Raw genomic sequence first — 18,766 nt, forward strand, 5'->3', positions numbered from 1 at the left:
GGGGCAAATTGATGAGCCCTATGATAAAGGGACTGTATGAAAGAAAATAAAATTTGAAAGTGAATGTATGAATGGAGAGATCCTAATTAGCAGATGGTGTTAGAACTGGTATTTCCTACTAGTAGAAAAAGAGTTAAGAACGTTCCTAGGTGGTGGGTGTGTAGACTATTAGGGCATAGAGAGGACTGTGAGAAGTGTGATCCATTAAAAGAAACAAAACCTTTAATAAAAAGAGTACATATAAGGTAGTGTGGGATGCCATCTGTAGCCAGATGAGGCATCAAGCTGAACCAAAAGAATAGAAAGAACTAAAAATATTGCAAAGAATTGGTTGTGTCGATTGTTTGGACATATTCCAGATTGCAGACGGTGTGACCCAAATTGTGAAACTCAACTGTTAATATAGGGAGGGTAGAGATTTAACAGTAGAATGGCGACTTACAAAGAGAATTGGCAGAAGATAGTTGAGATGGTATTGGTGCAGACAGAGCCAAAGGATGTTAAGGAAAGACAGAAAGAGTTATTGGGGTGTTGGTCGCGCATGGCCAATATTCAGCAATGGACCGATGATAGTAAGGATGCAGGCAAATTAATGCAGTGCATTAGAATGGAGGAAAAAAGGGCTCGTGGAGAATTGAAGGAGAAAAAACAGGAGAGAGAAACATGTTCCAGGTGGTCAAGATCAGGATTAGATAAAGCTATAAAAGAAAAAGAGGCTGATTTGAGAAAGTGGACCAGGGTGGCAGCCATTGCCATGATATTAAGTAAATGTTCCACTGTTACTGAAAGGCCTCCCTCATATGCTCCTACCGCCCCTATGGCAACACAGATGCCTGTGTTTACGGTAAGAGAGGGAGAAGTTCACATAAAAGGAAAAGAAGGACACTGTGATAAGAAAATAGTTGTGGTAGGGGGAGAGATAGAAGCTGAATTGAATGAGAAGGACAGAAATGTTGACAAAGAAATACAGAGACTGTTAATCGCTAGGGCGGTTAATGAGGAAGTGAAGAGACAGATGGGTATTGAAGAGAAAGTGAGAAAACTCAGAGAAAACTTGTCTGAACTTAGGGAGGAAGTGAGTAAGATAGAGGAAGACGAAGAGGGGGGTCAAAGGGAGAGCTGTGAGCCACACATGATACAGGAGGAAAAGGATGAAGAGGAAAGAGACACACTGATAGTCACTGGGTATGATCTAGACTATGACTATGGAAATAAGAAAACAGGAGTGGTAACCAGGGCCATGGCTAAACAGAATAAGGGGGAGAAGGAGCGCAGGGGGGGTGAAGGAGGAAACCAAACTATGTTGAGAGCCCTGGAAGGGAATATACCAGGGATGTTCCCTTTAATTCAGGTGGGACAACAACAAGAATATAAACCTTGGGGGCACTCAGATATGAATGCAGTTTTGCTTAAGCTACCAGAACTACCCAGGGGAGGACAGAAATGGCTAAATAAGGTTGCATTGTTAACTCACGGGGTCACTTTGGCAGTGGGTGACATGAGAGCATTATTGGGAGCAATAGTGACTAGAACTAAAATGGAGCAGATAGAGAGAGAAGCCTTAATGGATGATGCAGAAAATGGGGAACCATTAAACAGATATTTAAATAGACTGAGCCAAGCCCTAGGTCAGATGTTCCCCACCCCAGCAATAACCTACCAGAGTATAAAATTCAAACTAAAAGCTGGTGAATCAGCAGCTGCCTATTTGCATAGATGTGAGGGGGAGTGGGAGGAGCAAACTGGAGAAAACCCTGATTCTAATAAACTGTGTCAAGAATTTTACAGACAGGCTGTAATAAAAGGGGTCCCACAAGCTGCTGTTTCTAGCATAGAAAACAGTCCTGAAATGGCAGGGGGAGACAGCGACACGTGGGTGAGACATTTTGTACATCATGTTGATAGAGCTGTAGAGAAAGCAGGAAAGGAAGAGTCAGAAATAGACAAACTTAAGACTCAGTTGTTAAAGATGCAGATAGAAACCGAAAAAGACAAATCTAAAAAGAAAGGGAAGGAAGTGCAGCAAATGTCAGTGCAAGAGCAAACCAGCCAGGGTGCTCCCCCGCCACAGTTTCTACAGCCTGCAGCACCACAGCCCTATTGGCAGACTGGTGCCAGTCAACAATATGACCTGGATTGGCCCCCAATCAATAGGGGCAGGGGAATGAGAAGAGGTGGGAACATGAACTATAGAGGGAGGGGCGGGTCTGCTCCACCATTGGGAGGTTGTTTCATTTGTGGAGATTTGAGTCACTGGAGGGACGGATGCCCATGGAAGGGACAACCTCCTGCAAGGGGACGGGCTCCTTTTAGAGGAGGGGCTCCAAGAAGGGGGGGAGCTGTCCAAAATACACTCTCATGGCCTGCCAACCAACAGGTGCCCGGTCAATGCCCAGTCTGGGACCAGGCAGGTGATGCAGAGTTTTATTGACGAGGCCCACAGAGAACCAGCAGGGGGGCGAAGGCTGAGCCCTACCTACAGGTGCTGGTAGATAACAAGCCTGTAAGGGCCCTGGTGGACACTGGGGCCACTTTCTCTACCATTACAGGGGGCATGGTGGAGGAAGGGGCGCTCTCATCTAAAACAGTGAGAGTGCGAGGGTTCTCTGGGGAGTCAGAAAAATGGCCACTAACAAAGCCGCTGTCAATCAAGGTGGCAGGGCAGACCCACCTTCATAGATTCTTATGTTCCGCAAATGCACCATCACCCTTGCTGGGAAGAGACATTCTAGTAAAATTGGGGGTGAGCATTTTTTGTAGCCCAGATGGCATCTATATAAGATTTCCAAATGGCATTATTCATAACTGTTCTACTAAAGGAGGGCTGATTCAGGGGGATACGGGGCAGTGGGTTCTAGAAAAGGTGGTGGACAAAGGGGCAGACATTTATTGGCTATTGCTGGCAGCACCAGACACCTCAGACATAGAAAAACACACGAGAGAATGGACATTCTGGATGTCATCAAAATTTTCTTTAACAGCCCCTGTGGATCCGCTGCATTGTACATTATACTATGACAGGGAAGGAGACGAGGTGTACATGGAAGAATTTAACGAAGTGAAGGGACAGGTGACAGTGTTAGCTGGAACATATCTTTACATGGGACAACAAGGGGCAGCTGTTCATATTTCCCTTACAGAAGAACAACAGGGATGGTATGAAATGTGCGAAACTTCTGTCCCACATGTCACAGTGGCTGTAAGTGATAACCATGAAGCTAGAATACTAGGTCCAATGGTGAAGCTGATGAGTGAAGCTACAGATTGGAGGGAGGAACTGGAAGTTGGAAGGGGACTGCAGTACTCCCCATCGACAGAGGGTTACAGGGTAAGAACTAGCACAAACGACACTGCTGTTTATCAACATGAAACACTCACCAGAGCAGAGGGGAGGGAACTAAGTGATGGAAAAGGAACTCAGGAACTGTTAAAGTCGTTGCCTGATCACTTGTGGTCAGAAGGCCCAGAGGATGTAGGTCTTTGTGACATCACACCTGTAAAGTTCCAGATAAAGACAGACTATCTGGTTTGTGATAGGCAGTATAAGATTAAATCTGAGGCAGAGGAGGGCATTACTGAAACCATTTTGAATCTCGTACAGGCAGGGGTACTGTGTGAAAGCAATTCAAGGTGGAACACCCCCATACTTCCGGTTCTGAAACATAGCACAGGAAAGTATAGGATGGTACACGACCTAAGAAAAATAAATGAGATTGTGATAACTCCAGCTCTCCCCACTCCAAACCCATATACTATACTGACCAAATTAACTCCAGCACACAGCTACTTTACCTGCATTGATTTGGCAAATGCATTCTTCTGTATCCCCATTGACCCTGAATGCAGGGACTGTTTGGCTTTCACACACAAGGGTAGGAAATACTCATACAACAGGTTACCACAAGGGTTTATTTTATCTCCGGGAATTTTTAACCAAGAACTAAAAAACATACTGGAGACGGCACAACTGCAACCAGGTGTGCTCCTGATACAGTACGTTGACGACCTTTTACTCTCAGCTCCAACGGCTGAAAACTGTATAACGTCAACTGGTGCCATTCTCAGACTATTGGCTGAATGGGGACTAAAGGTGAGCAAAACTAAATTACAAGTATGCAGGAGGGAGGTAACATTTCTGGGAAGAATAGTTGGTGCGCAAGGGACTGGGCTAACCATGGCCACAAGGCAGTCTATCAGCTCTCATCCGAAGCCCAACACTGTGAGGGACATGATGTCCTTTTTAGGGTTGGTGGGGTACAGTAGACAATACATACCCAATTTCACAGCCCAGACAACCACTCTGAGAAATTTAGTGAAGGAAGCAGGAATGAAAAATGCTAAGAGTAGTCTGAAATGGACATTTGAGGCTGAACAGGCATTTATCACACTGAAAACTGATTTGGCTAATGCAGCAAAACTGCAAGTACCTGACTACTCTGTGCCATTCCATTTGGACGTCAGTGAAAAAGAGATGAGTGTGGGTGGGGTGCTATTTCAAAAACAACACCAGCAGCGCAGGGTTTTGTCATATGTGAGTGCCCCCTTGGACCCTATTGAAAGGAAACAACCGCCTTGTGCAAGATTTGTTGCAGGGCTGGCAAAAATGATTGAAAAAACTGAGCATATTGTTATGGGCTATCCCCTGATAATACTGTCTAATCACTCAGTGGTGTCCTTTATTACTTCCTCTGCGTTCACTTTCTCTGCACTAAGACAACGAAAGCTGTTGAAAACCGTCACTGCCCCAAATATCACTCATGAACACAGGGGTATAAACATGGCAGATTTGATAGGAGAGGGACAGCCACATGACTGTATTCCACTGGTAGAGAGGGACAACAAGATTAGAGAAAACATGGGAGGGGTACCATTGACAGGTGAGGTGACGGATCTTTTCTGTGATGGGTGTTGTTTTAGGAAGACTGATGGCAACCTATCTGCAGGGTATGCTGTGGTGAAAAGGTCAGATGTAGGATTTGAAACCATGATAGGTGAGGCCATGAACGACCACCCCTCAGCACAACGGGCTGAACTGCGGGCATTGATATGTGCTCTGGGACTGGCTTTAGGCCAGAGAGTAAACATTTACTCTGACTCAGCGTATGCAGTGTCAGCAGCACTGACTGAACTGCCAGGGTGGGCGAGGTGTGGTTTCATGACCTCAACAGGTAAAGCAATAAAACATGCCCAAGAGGCCGCTGAGCTGCTGCAAGCAATACACCTTCCAAACGAATTGGCTATCATAAAATGTGCAGCACACACAGGGGGGTCTGATTTTGTAGCATTGGGCAACGCAGCAGCTGATGAGGCAGCCAAAAAAGCTGCTGGCTACACTGACATTCAAATGCTTTTAACAACAAGTGATGAGCTGACCTCGTTGGCTCCAGAAATAACGGTTAAATATGTGAAAGCACAGCAGTTGGCTGCATCTCCAGAGGAACGCACTTCCTGGTTGGGTAAAGGGGCTGCAAAAGATGGGGAGGGAATTTGGAGAGGTCCAAATGGTAGATTGGTACTACCAGCTTCAACAGCTGTGTCAGTACTGTCAGAGGCTCACAGTCTGAGCCACAGTGGGGAAAAAGACATGACTAAGCGTATGAATGCTTGGTGGCATCCTTTCATGCCTCATCTAATAAGCAACGTTATTTCCTCTTGCACCACCTGCCAAGCATTCAATGTAAAACCAACACTAAAACCTACAGAGGGCCATTTTCCTACATGCAGAGGTCCTGGTCACGAGGTAGTGATTGATTTCACTGACATGATAATAACTGTAAACGGAAAAAGATATGTGCTGGTGATGGTGGACAGTTACAGTGGATGGCCGGAGGCATTTGCATGTAGGAAGGAAGACTCTGTTTCTGTAATTAAATGCCTCATAAACCAATACATACCCAAACATGGATTTCCTAAAATTGTGAGATCAGACAATGGTACACATTTCAAAAATGAAGATTTGGCTCAAGTGGAGCGTGCCCTGGGACTAACGCACAGGTATGGTGCAGTGTACCACCCACAAAGTCAAGGGAAGGTAGAACGCATGAATTTGACTCTAAAACAAAAATTGGCAAAAATTTGTGCTGATACAGGGATGAATTGGTTGACCGCTCTTCCAATAGCTCTAATGTCCGTACGATGCTCTATTAATCGCACCACTGGTTTAACACCTTTTGAACTGTTGACAGGGCGACAGTTTCCTGGGCCATGGGCCCCATTCAATAAGGAAGCTGGCCTATTGCCACCTGGGGATTACTATGACAAAGTAAGGGCGGTAATTAACATGTTTTCTCCCCAGAACCCCACCTCTTCACAGGACTGGCAGCAGGTGACGGAAGCCCCCCAGGATCAGTGGGTAAGACTGAAATTGATGAAACGAAAATGGCTGTCTCCTAGATGGTCAGAGCCCATGCAGGTCACTGCAAGGACTTCACATTGTGTTCGGCTGGCGGGTAAGGGAAAAACTTGGTATCATTTATCATCATGTGTGAGCTGTGATTCTCCTTCCAGGTCGCTGCAGGAGACCAGAGTTGACCTGCGAGCAGGTCAAAGAGAGGGTGAGCAGGAAGAACAGGAAGCAGAAAAGGAAGAAACAGGAGAGTCAGTTCAACCCTCAGAAGCCAATACAGGGACACAAAATTATCAAAAAGACACTTTTACTGTTCTAGAGAGGGTGGGAGACCTGCTGGAAATTGGCGAAGACATTCCAATTGCACACTGCATTAGCGCAGACTATGCACTAGGGGCGGGTGTAGCAAAGCAAATAAGACACAAATACGGGGTAGAACAGTTGCAGAAACATATTAGCACCCCGGGTCAGTGTGTGTTGACCACACACGGAAAGAAACAGATATTTCATCTGGTTACTAAGTGGTGGTGCAGGGACCTGCCCACATACAAACACTTAGGAGATAGCCTAGAAAAGCTCAAGGAGCTGTGCAAGAAAAACAAAATACAGGTGTTGGCTATACCAAAATTGGGCTGTGGGTTGGACAGGTTAAACTACACCAAAGTCAAGGAAATAATTGAAAGTGTGTTCAAAGACGGGGACATACAAATAATTGTACTGAGCAGAGATGAATTTTAAGAAACCACTAATAGTGGGATTGGGGTGTGTTGTGGGGATACTGCTATGCACATTATGGGGAAAGAAGGAAATGGAAATAGCTAAGAGACGAGTGACAGAAGGAGGTACTGGGGGAGCAAAACTGACTTTAACAGGAGAAAAGGGAAAGGATGGCTTATGGGAGTTTGATTTATGTCAGGTGATCAATTGCGTAGGAGGAGGGATGATCTGGAGAAGGTATGATGTATATGGATGTTTATGGCCCAGTACTGCGAAAAAACCAAAGGGGCCGTGGTGCCATACGTGGCATGATGTGTCCTGGAATACCAAGCCAGGTTACACTTTAAAACTGATTGCCAACACCCCCGTGGCCCAACCTAATTCGATTTACAACAGACTTCGTCTGTATAGGGGACCCCAAACGGCGTGGGGCAAATGGGTAAATAAGCTGATTGTCACACTGAAAGACGGGCCAGACAGGTTTGAAACATTTATAACATTGGGTGTAGATGTGTCAGGAAAGGACCCGTTAGGACTTATAAGGATAGTGTTGGAAAATAAAAGTGCCACAACTGCAGCCCCGGTGGTGAGGGACCTCACGAAGCCAGGTAAAGTGATTAAGAGTACTGACTACAGCAATCTCACCCCACAGGATATAGTTACAATGGAAACAGGATATAAAGAAACAAATTTGTGGATCGATTGGTTACATGGGAGTGCAGCTGAATTGAAACTGAGTGGTTGCTTGGCTTGTGCTGCGGCTAGACCTGAACTTAACACAGAACCAGCTCCTTTGCATCCTGAAGACAAATGGGGTTATGAATGTATACTGAAAATGACAAAAATGGCAGAACCAAAGAACTGCTCTGAACTGACCAAAATTTATCCTGTTACCACTAACATCACTTCAGTAGGGGCTGCATATAAGGTAAGAGAAGGAAACTATACCTGTTTCAATTTCACGCCCTCTAAAAACAATAAGCTGATAGTAGGGAATTTCAGAGTGTCATGGTGCATGGTAATCCATCAAAGGGGGCAGGACATGGTGGGGTCATGGGCCAGAGCAGGTCTGTATTATGCATGTGGTACAGGGGTGATGATAGCAAGGCCAACACGAATTACAGAAGGATTGTGCGCTATGGTAAGGATGGCCGTGCCTCTAACATTGATAGGGAGCAGGAATAGTGTAACTAGGATTAAAAGAGACACTCATCAGTTTGATTTAAATAAAAACAGCCCAACCTATATTGATGCTATAGGAGTGCCTAGGGGAGTCCCTGATGAGTACAAATTGGCCAATCAAGTTGCAGCAGGGTTTGAAAACATACCTCTCATAGCTGCCATTATTCCAATCACTCCTAACAAAAATGTAGACAGAATAAACTATGTCCACTACAATGTGATGAGACTAGCCAATTTAACAAGAGATGCAGTTGAAGGGCTGTCTGAGCAATTGGCGGCCACATCACTGATGGCTGTGCAAAACCGGATAGCGCTGGATATGCTTCTTGCGGAGAGGGGCGGAGTCTGTGCCATGTTTGAGGATAAATGTTGTACTATAATACCTAACAACACAGCTCCAGATGGGTCTGTCTCCAGGGCACTGGAAGGGTTGAGAGCACTATCAGAGGAAATGAAAGAACACTCTGGTACTGATAGTCCGGTCATGAGATGGATGGAGGAGTGGTTTGGGTCTTAGAAGGGAGTAATGATATCTATATTCACGTCTTTGGGAATATTTCTAGGAATACTGGTTACCTGTGGTTGTTGTTTGATTCCCTGCCTGAGAAGCCTTATAAACAAACTAATAGTGTCTGCTATAGAGAAAAGAGAACCTCCACCGTACCAGATGCCTTTGCTGGCAGATGAGAGTGCATATGATGATGAGGATGAAGAGGTGTGATCTCTTTCAGAGATCAAGAGAGGGAATTGTAGAAAATACTTTTCTAAATGCTTTTAAATTTGTGTTTTGGATGTTCTGTGCTTATGAGAAGACGAAATGTTCTATGCTTATGAAAAGACAAAGTGTACACTATGTAACAGAATCTGTTTAGTAAAATGTGTGTGTGTATATGCGAACTCTCTCTGAGAAACCTTTGTTTACAGGCACGTAGGAGAAAAGAAGCCCTGCAAAAGTAGTAGCAATTTGAAGGTCACTTTAGACTAGACTTTTGGTCACTCTAAGAAAAAGAATGGGATGGGGCTGTATTTTCTTTTCTGTCCAGGAACGGTTGGTGAACACGCCCTGATTGGAGGAGAATGGTTGAACGATATCAGAAGGAGAGGCCTGCAGAATCAAGAATATAAATGCATATTTTAGCTTTGTGAGACATTGCTGGACTGCCCACATATCAGATTTGATATTGGCTGTTCTGTAATCCTGAGCTCAGCACTTTGACTTTACTATTAAATTGGCTTTAAACTTTAACGCGAACTCGAACTGTTTTATTTAAAGGGCGGATAGACGGACTGGGGGGAAGTAGGTATTTTTAAAATACCGGCAACTTCCAACAATATATATGTATGGGATAATGTACAGGCAGCCAGTAGTTATCGCAGAAATAAGCCCCAACAGTGTGATCAGTCTCGTGGGGGCTTATTTCGCGATAACTACAGGCTGCCTGTACATTATCCCACTTATTACACGGCTACTTGCCACATGAGGAAAAAAACTGGACATGAATATGAATTTGAAATCTTATATTGGCATATTTGTTTTAAATTAACATTTTTATCCTTCCGATTTTTTATCTATCCTTACCACGTGACTAACATTCAAACTATGTACGTTAGTAAGACAATTTCAATAGATTAATGTCGAAATTTTCCATTGTTAATTGTGGTTGACCAGTGTTTGTCACAAGATGGCACCAAACGGTAATCTTTGTTGGCACGGAGGGATTTTAAACATAAAAGTAGTACTGGCTATGCGTTATTACTTTGGAGCGGTGATTATTTGAAAAGAACGAACCTGCAAATGTCTCAACGGACCAATCAGAATCAAGAATTCCAAAGAGCCGTGTAATAAATATATATAGAGTGTGGTTTGCATGTGTTTACTGAAAATTTTATGGGTGCAATATGTTTGAAAGAAATTATATTGTACTTGCAATCAAAAATCCCACTCCATGTATATGAGTCTCACCCTTGGCAGGGTTGTAGGGCCATGAGAAGGCTATGAATAAGGTCAAAGAAGGTTAATGAGCTTTGAGGATTTTTCTTTTTCACCTAAACACACATTTTAATCATTGTTTGCATTTTTTCATTTGTTATTGTTTTTGTACAGAGATAAAAGGTGAGCTTGAATTTGATGTAGAAGTTCAGACGGATCTGAACACATTGTTTTTGTTTTCACCACAAGTAAACGCTGATTTTGTAGTCTGGCAGATTTTATACAAAGTTTGAGTGTTTGCACAGCCCAGACAGGTGTTCACAAAACAAAACCTAGACATATTTGGTGCTTGAGGGCCAGTGTTGCCAGACGTACGATAATTATCGTATTTGTACCATAATTTTGACCTCTGTACGATGTACGATCAATAATACCACAATGTACGATAATTTCAGAATTTTGTGACACCATGGTCGTTGTAATTATAGCGCTTCTATTCTCAAAGATCTAGCTGTGTGGATCCTACGTCTACCTTCATGATTGTGAGGAGACGTGAACGTGGTGTTACGCATCCAATCTTACGTCTTCTCAACCAATCATCATAGAGAATGGCTCTCTCTCACGAGCACAAGTTAATGTTCCTGTCGCACTTAGGTCAGTTGTTTCAAAACTGAGGTTGTTAGTTTAACAATAAAGTATAGAAAATGAGTGCTGAAAAGGATAAATAGCTGTAACATCTAGATTAATAGCTGTATTTTGAAAGTTTGACTCGGGTAAGATAATTAGTTTAGCATTGCAATAAGGTATAGAAAATGAGTGCTGAAAAGGAGAAATAGCTGTAACATCTAGATAAATATCTTTATTTTGAACGTTTGACTCAAATACGATAATTTTCTCCCAAATACGATAATTTTGAGCTTCTGGTACGATACTTGGACATTTCCAATCTGGCAACACTGTTGAGGGCTTGGTCATTTCATTGCTTGCAAGATGAAGAGACGTCACTCAGCAGAGGAACCTCTGGAGCTAGTGTTGCCCACTGACAGTGAGCATTATGTAATGAAACCAGCTTTTAAAGCATTACAATTCTGAAAATGAATGAATGTTTGGTAATTATGAATAGAAGAGATGCTGATGAAAAACAACAGTCAGTGAAAGTGGAAAAAAATATTAATATATAACATTTATAACATATAACATACATGGCCATTTTTGTCCATTATGGCACTAAGTGTTAGTTTTTTTTTTTTAAATCTGACACTACATAAAAAATATAAATCCCTCAAAATGAATGTTGTTGTTCTTCATTGACACACCCAAGAAGCTAATAAACAAAGAAAAAAAATCTGATTATCATTTAGTATGTGGAAATTAACTATTATTTTTCATATTTTTATATAAAAAACACCTGTGGCATTATGTAAACAAACCAGCATTTAAAGGGTTAAAATTCAGAAAATTATTGAATATTTGGTATCTATGGATAGAACAGATGCTGGTAAAAAAAAAATCGATATCAGTGAAAGTGGAAAACAATATTAATAAATCATATTTTATGACAGTTTTTGGACATGGACATTTTTGTCCATTTTGCTCCTATGTGTAACTTTTTTTTGAATGCGCAATATACACGTAGATGCCATTTTAGCGACAGTTTTCTATTATACATAAGGCGTAAATATCTATGCAGTTTTTGGATCCTAGACACAGAAGCGCGTAAACAGGACTTTTATTTTGATCTGGTGGTGTGACGTCATCAGGCTGTGCCGCGCTCCTGCATCAGTGTTTCAGCTGAAGAAAGGTTTGTAGTCTTTAAAGTGTTAAAATTAATACAACACGTTCAGTCGAGACAGGAAGGTGGGAAAGATGGCGGAAGGAGGAGCGGCGTGGGGAGACACCTCGGATGACGATAATGGTCAAGATATGGAGTATCAGGAAGTAAGATACAATAAAAGGAAAAAAAAGAGCAGTTTGGGTGATGGATCTGATAGTGAGCAAACAAGACACACGAGAAATGAAGTTATTAAAGAGATGTCAGGAAAAGAAATCAAAGTGATTATTACGTTTACTAAGCAGACAGAACAGCAAGCCCACCCTGTCAAACTTTCGAAAATAATCGAGAAAGAGATAGGAGTAGTGAAAGCTGTATCTTGTCTTAGCAATGGAAGAATAATGATTAAATGCATGGATCAGAAGCAGAAGGAAAAAATAATGACAATGAAAATGCTAGCAGGGGCACGGATAACGTGCACAGAAATAGGCAATAAAGTTCGAGGTGTTATTTCGGGAGTACCTCTCAATGTAAGTATGGATGATATCAAAAGTAATCTGAGTGGAGGCACAGTCATTTTTGCTAGAAGGCTACAGATGTGGAAAGACAATAAAAAATGTGAAAGCATGAGCGTGATGATACAGTTTGAAGGGAATAATCTGCCGATGAGAGTAAAGCTAGGATTCGTAAGCTTCTCAGTGCGAGAGTACGTACCTCCACCTTTAAGGTGTTTCAAATGCCAACGCATGGGACATACTGCTAGTATTTGTAAAGGGAAAATGCGTTGTGCAAAATGCGGAGGAGAACACGATTATGGCAAATGTGAGGAGGGTGCAGAGATAAAATGTTGCAATTGCGGAGGAAGACACAGTGCAGCATATGCAGGATGCCCGGTTCAACAAGAAGCCCGTGAAGTACAAAAAATAAAAACAGTACAACATTTAACATTTGCCGAAGCAACTCGTAAGGTGAAAGGTGCAGCTGAAACAAAAAGAACTAATGTGCAAGGAATTATGGCAGAATCCTTTCCTCAGAAAGATGTAAGTTCTGTGAGAAATAAACCAGATCAACATATTGTGATGAACAAAATTGATTTTGTGGCTTTTATTTGTGCGGTGGTTAATGGTACCTCGCAAGTGGAAAGGAAATCAGACAAGTTAAAGATTATTGTTGGGTGTGCCAATAAATTTCTGAAGTTAACAGGTGTTACAGCAGAGGAGGTCCATGAGATTTTGAAAGCTAAGGAAGGAAATGCTGCTTTGGATATGACTCAGAATAATACTTAGGTATATAATGTCTTTCCTACTACTACATTGGAACGCCAGGAGCTTGATATCAAATGGGCAAGGTTTTAAAAAACATATCATAGAAATGGAAAAATTGCCAGACATCATGTGTATTCAGGAGACATGGTTAAATAGCTCCTTGGATTTTAAGATCGATGGATATGTAGTGGAAAGGAAAGACAGAGAAGCTGGAAGAGGTGGAGGGTGTGCAACATTTATTAAAGAGAGCATAGCATATAAAAGAGTTTTCACAAGTAATAGTTTAGAATGTGTAACCATAGAAGTATTGGGAAAACATGAAGGAATCAGAATTGCAAATTTCTACAATCCATGTAAAGAAATAAGTAATGCTATATTAAAAGAAATGATGGGTAATATTCAGGGCAAAGTTATCATATGTGGGGATTTTAATGCACATAATGGTCTGTGGGGTAGTAAAAATACAGATAACAATGGGGTAATCATAGAAGAATTTATGGAAGAAAACTCACTTGTGTGCTTGAATGATGGAAAACCAACGAGAATGGATATAGTAAAAGGTGGTATGTCATGTCTGGATCTGACAATAATGTCAGCAGCTTTAGCTGGTAAGAGTATCTGGACTGTACTTGAAGATAACTTGGGCAGCGATCATTGGCCTGTAATATGTGAGATCCAGATTACAGTTCAAAAGGAAAATATGGGTCAATCTGCAAGGTGGGGATTTAGGCAGGCAAATTGGGAGGAATTTTATATGTTGTGTGAAGAAAATTTCATAAATATTAAGCTGGAAGGAAATATTGAAGAGAAATACAATAAGGTAGTAGGAGGAATAATTTCTGCAGCAAATCAGACTATACCATTAATAACAGGTAATGGAAAGAAAAAGAAAAATGTGCCATGGTGGTCTGAAGTAGGGTTGCACGGTATACCGGTACTACGGTAGTATCGCGATACTAAAGCTTAAAAATACCCGCGGTGCCATTGCATTTTTGAAACGGTAGTATCGTCCACACGGTAGGACCGTAAGATATGTTGTATGCACGGCAGGAACACTGTTTAAAACGTTCATTTGAACATGCACGCCAGCACACCAAAATGTCTTTCTGCTGTGCTTTGTGTATTACAGGCTGTGTCTACGCTTTATATGGTATTTAGTGTTTCCCGACGCTTCAGTTCAGTTTGAAATGAGAAGGTGCACGCGCACGTCGTTGTTCACGCTTTAGTTTATCAGAAGAGAGGGTCTGATTCAGACCGTCTGATGTTATTTAAAAAATAGCAGTTCAAGAATCACTTATTCAACATATTTAAAGTTTTTTCGTATTTTCATTCCTTTGCCCACTTTTAGAACAGGTGAAATAATTCGTTTCTGGAATGATCTTTGATCACGACACGAATGCTATTCCATTCATTGACATACTAGCTGCTTTCCACTTTGTTCTTATTAATCATTATATATATTTTTTATATTATAAATTAATATGTTTTAATATATAAGCTGCTTACTTTCAAGATATGCAAGCAAAAATGCTCCTGACAGTTCAGTAAGATGTTTTTGTTTCGTTTCTGTGTTCAAATCCATATCTGCGTTGGTTGGGCGAATCATTGATTCACTGAATCACTAAGCCATTCATAAAAAGTCATTTGATTCAGTCCTGAATGATTCAGCCGTTTTGAAAGAATCGTTTGAACGACTCAGTGATTCAATCACAAACAATGCTGCCACCTGCTGGCGGTTTTAAGTTTCTCATCATATTACATTCTTTTACCATAATATTTCTACATCAGTGTTTTGTATTTAAAACATTCATCTTTAATCTATAATTTATGCAATTATAAATAAAGTCTAAATATATAAATACCACATCTAAATGTCACTTCATGCAGCTTCTGCGCAATTGCTAAGAGGAGTTATGTTGACATGATTTTGTGGAAAACAATAGCCAGTCATTCATTTACATTAATGAAATATTTAAGAGAAAAAATGTTGTCTGTTTTCATTTACATCTTTTCATTTATGAAATTTTGATTCATTTTGTAGAATAGAATTTTAAATGAACAAAATACTGCATGGTATCGCGATACTACTTGGTATCGTGATACTTCAGCTGGTATAGTATCGTAAGTCATTTTCATGGTATCGTGACAACCCTAGTCTGAAGAGTGCTCAGTGGCAGTGAGAGAGAGAAATAAGGCATTCCGGATTTTAAAAAGAGTAATAACTCAAGATACGGTAATAGAATATCAGAAAAAAAGGGCTACTGCAAGGAAGGTAATAAAAGCGCAAAGAGAAAGGCTTGGCAGGAATTCTGTAATACCAATTGGGAGAGAAACTGGAATGAATGTGGTTTGGAGAATGATTAGGAAAATGAATGGTGTTAATTGTTGTAAGAAGATTCCTGTAATTGAAGAGGAAGGGAAAGTGGCCATAACAAATAAAGAGAAGACAGAAGTCTTAGCTAAAACTTTTCTAAAGTCCATAGTATGAAAATTTAAGTGAACATTTTTAAATAGAAGACAGGAATTAAGTAGAATATATGAGAATGTTCGTGTGAAAAACAAGGAGCTGATAATAGTATGGATGAGGATTTTAATGTTTTGAGTAAAAATAGCATTAACAACTCAAAGAATACAACACCAGGGAAAGACATGATTACTTATAGTATGTTAAAAAACTTACCAGAGGTAGCAATTAAAACAATGTTGGATTTATATAATCATATATGGAATGAAGGTTATTTACCCAAAGATTGGAAAAGTGCAATAGTAATACCAGTAGTGAAACAGGTAAGGATGCAACAAAATCTAATAGCTACAGGCCAATCGCTCTTACATCTACATTATGCAAAGTAATGGAGAAAATGTTAGTAAGAAGGTTAAACTATTTTCTGGAAAAGAAAGAAATATTAACACCAGTTCAGTGTGTTTTAGGAAAAAGAGATCAACAATGGATGCTCTTTTATTGTTTGAAAATGAGGTAAGGAAGCACTAATAATGAAGGAGTTTCTTGTTGCAGTTTTCTTTGATATTGAAAAAGCGTATGACACTCTATGGAGGGAGGACTGTTAATTAAGTTAAATAGAATTGGTGTAGGAGGGAGAATGTATAACTGATATTAGATTTTTTGTTTGAACTACATTCAGGTAAGAATAGGTGAAGAAACATCAGCATCATATGGTATCTGAATGGGACCCCCAAGGAAGCGATAATTAGCCCAATTTTATTTAATTAATGATCAACGATATATTTGAAAAAGTTAAACCAAGCATTGGGAAGGCGTTGTATGCGGATGATGGTGCTATATGGAAAAGAGGTAGGAATATAGGAAATGTAATTAAAGGAGTACAAGAAACTATAAATGAAGTTGAAAGATGGTCAGTAGACTGGGGAATGAAAGTTTTCAGTATCAAAAAACTCAATACATGGTTTTCTCAAGGAAAAAGAAAATTGAACAGATTAAATTGAAACTATATGATCAACTGTTAGAAAGAGTGACAGAGTTTAAGTATCTTGGTTTAATCTTTGATGAGAAGATGAATTGGAAACAACATATTAAAAAAATGAAAATAAATGCAAAAGGGTAATAAATTGTATGACCTCAATAAACAAATATGAATGGGGAGCAAGGAAAAGCGCAATGTTATGTATATATCAAGCCCTAGTACGTTCTAGCATAGATTACGGATGTGCAGTGTATGGTGATGCAGCTAAATCTCAGTTAAAGAAACTGGAGAACATACAATCTAGAGCACTTAGAATCTGCTGTGGAGCTATAAGATCAACTCCTCTAGATGCTGTCAGGGTTGAAATGGGGGAATGCCATTAGACCTGAGAAGAGAAAAGCTTGCAATGATGTATTGGGCTACTTAAAAGGTGGTAAGAAGAATCATTGTACACGTGTAATACTAAATGACTGTTGGGAATACAAAAAGAATGGAGGAAATAGCTTTGGCTGGAAATATGAACAGTGGGTCAAAGATATGAGTATAGAGGATGAAGCAATCTGTCCTAACAGGCCATTAAGTGGTGTGGCAGTGTGGAATATTCCTGAACCTGTTGTTGAAAATGAGATTATTGGAGGCTCGGAAAAAGCAGAAGAAATATACAGTAATAGTTATGGAGTTAATGTTTTTATGAGAGAAAACTTTAATCTTTTATGCAGATTTATACAGATCGATCTAAGGATCCAATTGAGCAAAAAGTGGGCATAGGAGTGTATATTCCAAATTTTAAGACAGAAATAAGCTTGAGGCTAAGTAACAAACTGTCTGTGTACTCTACTGAGCTAACTGCAATTATAGTAGGACTGCAATGGGTTGAACAGGTTAGGCCAAACAGGGTTTTAATTTGCTCAGATTCTTCATCAGCTCTTAATAGTATAATGGTCTACAAAAAGTGATAGAGAAGATTGTTAGTGGAAATTTATACTCTATTGTACAGACTGAAAATGGAAGGTATAACTTTATATTTTTGTTGGGTGCCAGCACATATCGGAATAATAGGGAATGAATAGCTGATAAATTAGGCAAAAGAGGCATTAAAGAAAAACGTGGTGGAAGTTAAAGTTCCTTTGGGTAGAAGTGAAATAAAATCTGTGATTAATAGAAAATTAATACAAAAATGGCAACAAAGATGGAAAATAGCAGAACAGGTAGGTGGTTTTATAGTATTGAGAAATCAGTAGGGAAAAAAGTGAAGTTTTTTGGAAGATATAGAAAAGAAGAAGTAATGATATCTAGATTAAGAATGGGACATACAGGATTAAACTCAACATTAGCATTAAAGGGGAAGCATGGAAGTGGGATGTGTATTGAATGTGGTATTTTTAGAAACAGTTGAGCATGTGTTTTTTAATTGTGGTAATATGATGGTCAGCGTGACAGTCTCTTTAATAGTTTTAAAAATAGGCCAGTGAGCGTTGTGGATCTTCTGGGGAAGGGTTTAAGTGACAATCAGATATATATGGCTGTTTTAACCTTTTTGGAGGTTACAAGGTCTATGTTACAGGATATAGAAATATAGGGTCTGAGGGTGAGGTGTATGGTGCCTCTGCCTGCCTTAGAGGCTGAGGAGCCCAGTGTGGAAGTTGGAGGAGCTGAACACGCAGCGTCAGCTGAAGCCTTGGGCTCTGATCCTTTGGGGTGGGTGGGCCCCTTCAATATTTTTTTTTTATTATTATTATATATATATATGAGGAAGAGAAAGAAAGAAAAAGGAAAAGAAAATGGAAAGAAAGGAAAAGAAAACAATACAGATTCATCACCCAGGTGGATAAAATATTCAGTAGGTGGCGGTAATGCTCCAATGGAGTGAACGGCCAGACAACCAAAAGAAGAAGAAGAACACGTTCAGTCTATTTTATATGGTTTACAAGCGATTTAAACTGTATAATTAGTGCGCGTAACATTGTAATATTTTATCTAATAATGAACGTTATTTATTGTGAGTAAAGCGTATCCACACAGCGTCTGATTTCTCTCTCTGTTAGTGATTCACATCAGAAACACGAATTACAAACTCCGAGTCAATTGATTCACAAAATGATTCACTGTTTC

The 18,766-nt window shown here is 40.3% G+C and overlaps 1 protein-coding gene across 1 annotated transcript; it reads left to right on the top strand.

Annotated features, from left to right (window-relative positions):
• Nucleotides 1-430: 430 nt before the first annotated feature.
• On the top strand, nt 431-7,084 carry LOC141348481 (uncharacterized). Its single transcript, XM_073852775.1, is given in 1 exon segment — nt 431-7,084. A coding segment is annotated over 1 exon segment (6,654 nt).
• The last annotated feature ends 11,682 nt before the right edge of the window (nt 7,085-18,766 follow it).

This window comes from Garra rufa, chromosome 13, assembly GCF_049309525.1.
Source record: "Garra rufa chromosome 13, GarRuf1.0, whole genome shotgun sequence".
Classification (NCBI taxonomy): Eukaryota; Metazoa; Chordata; class Actinopteri; order Cypriniformes; family Cyprinidae; genus Garra; species Garra rufa.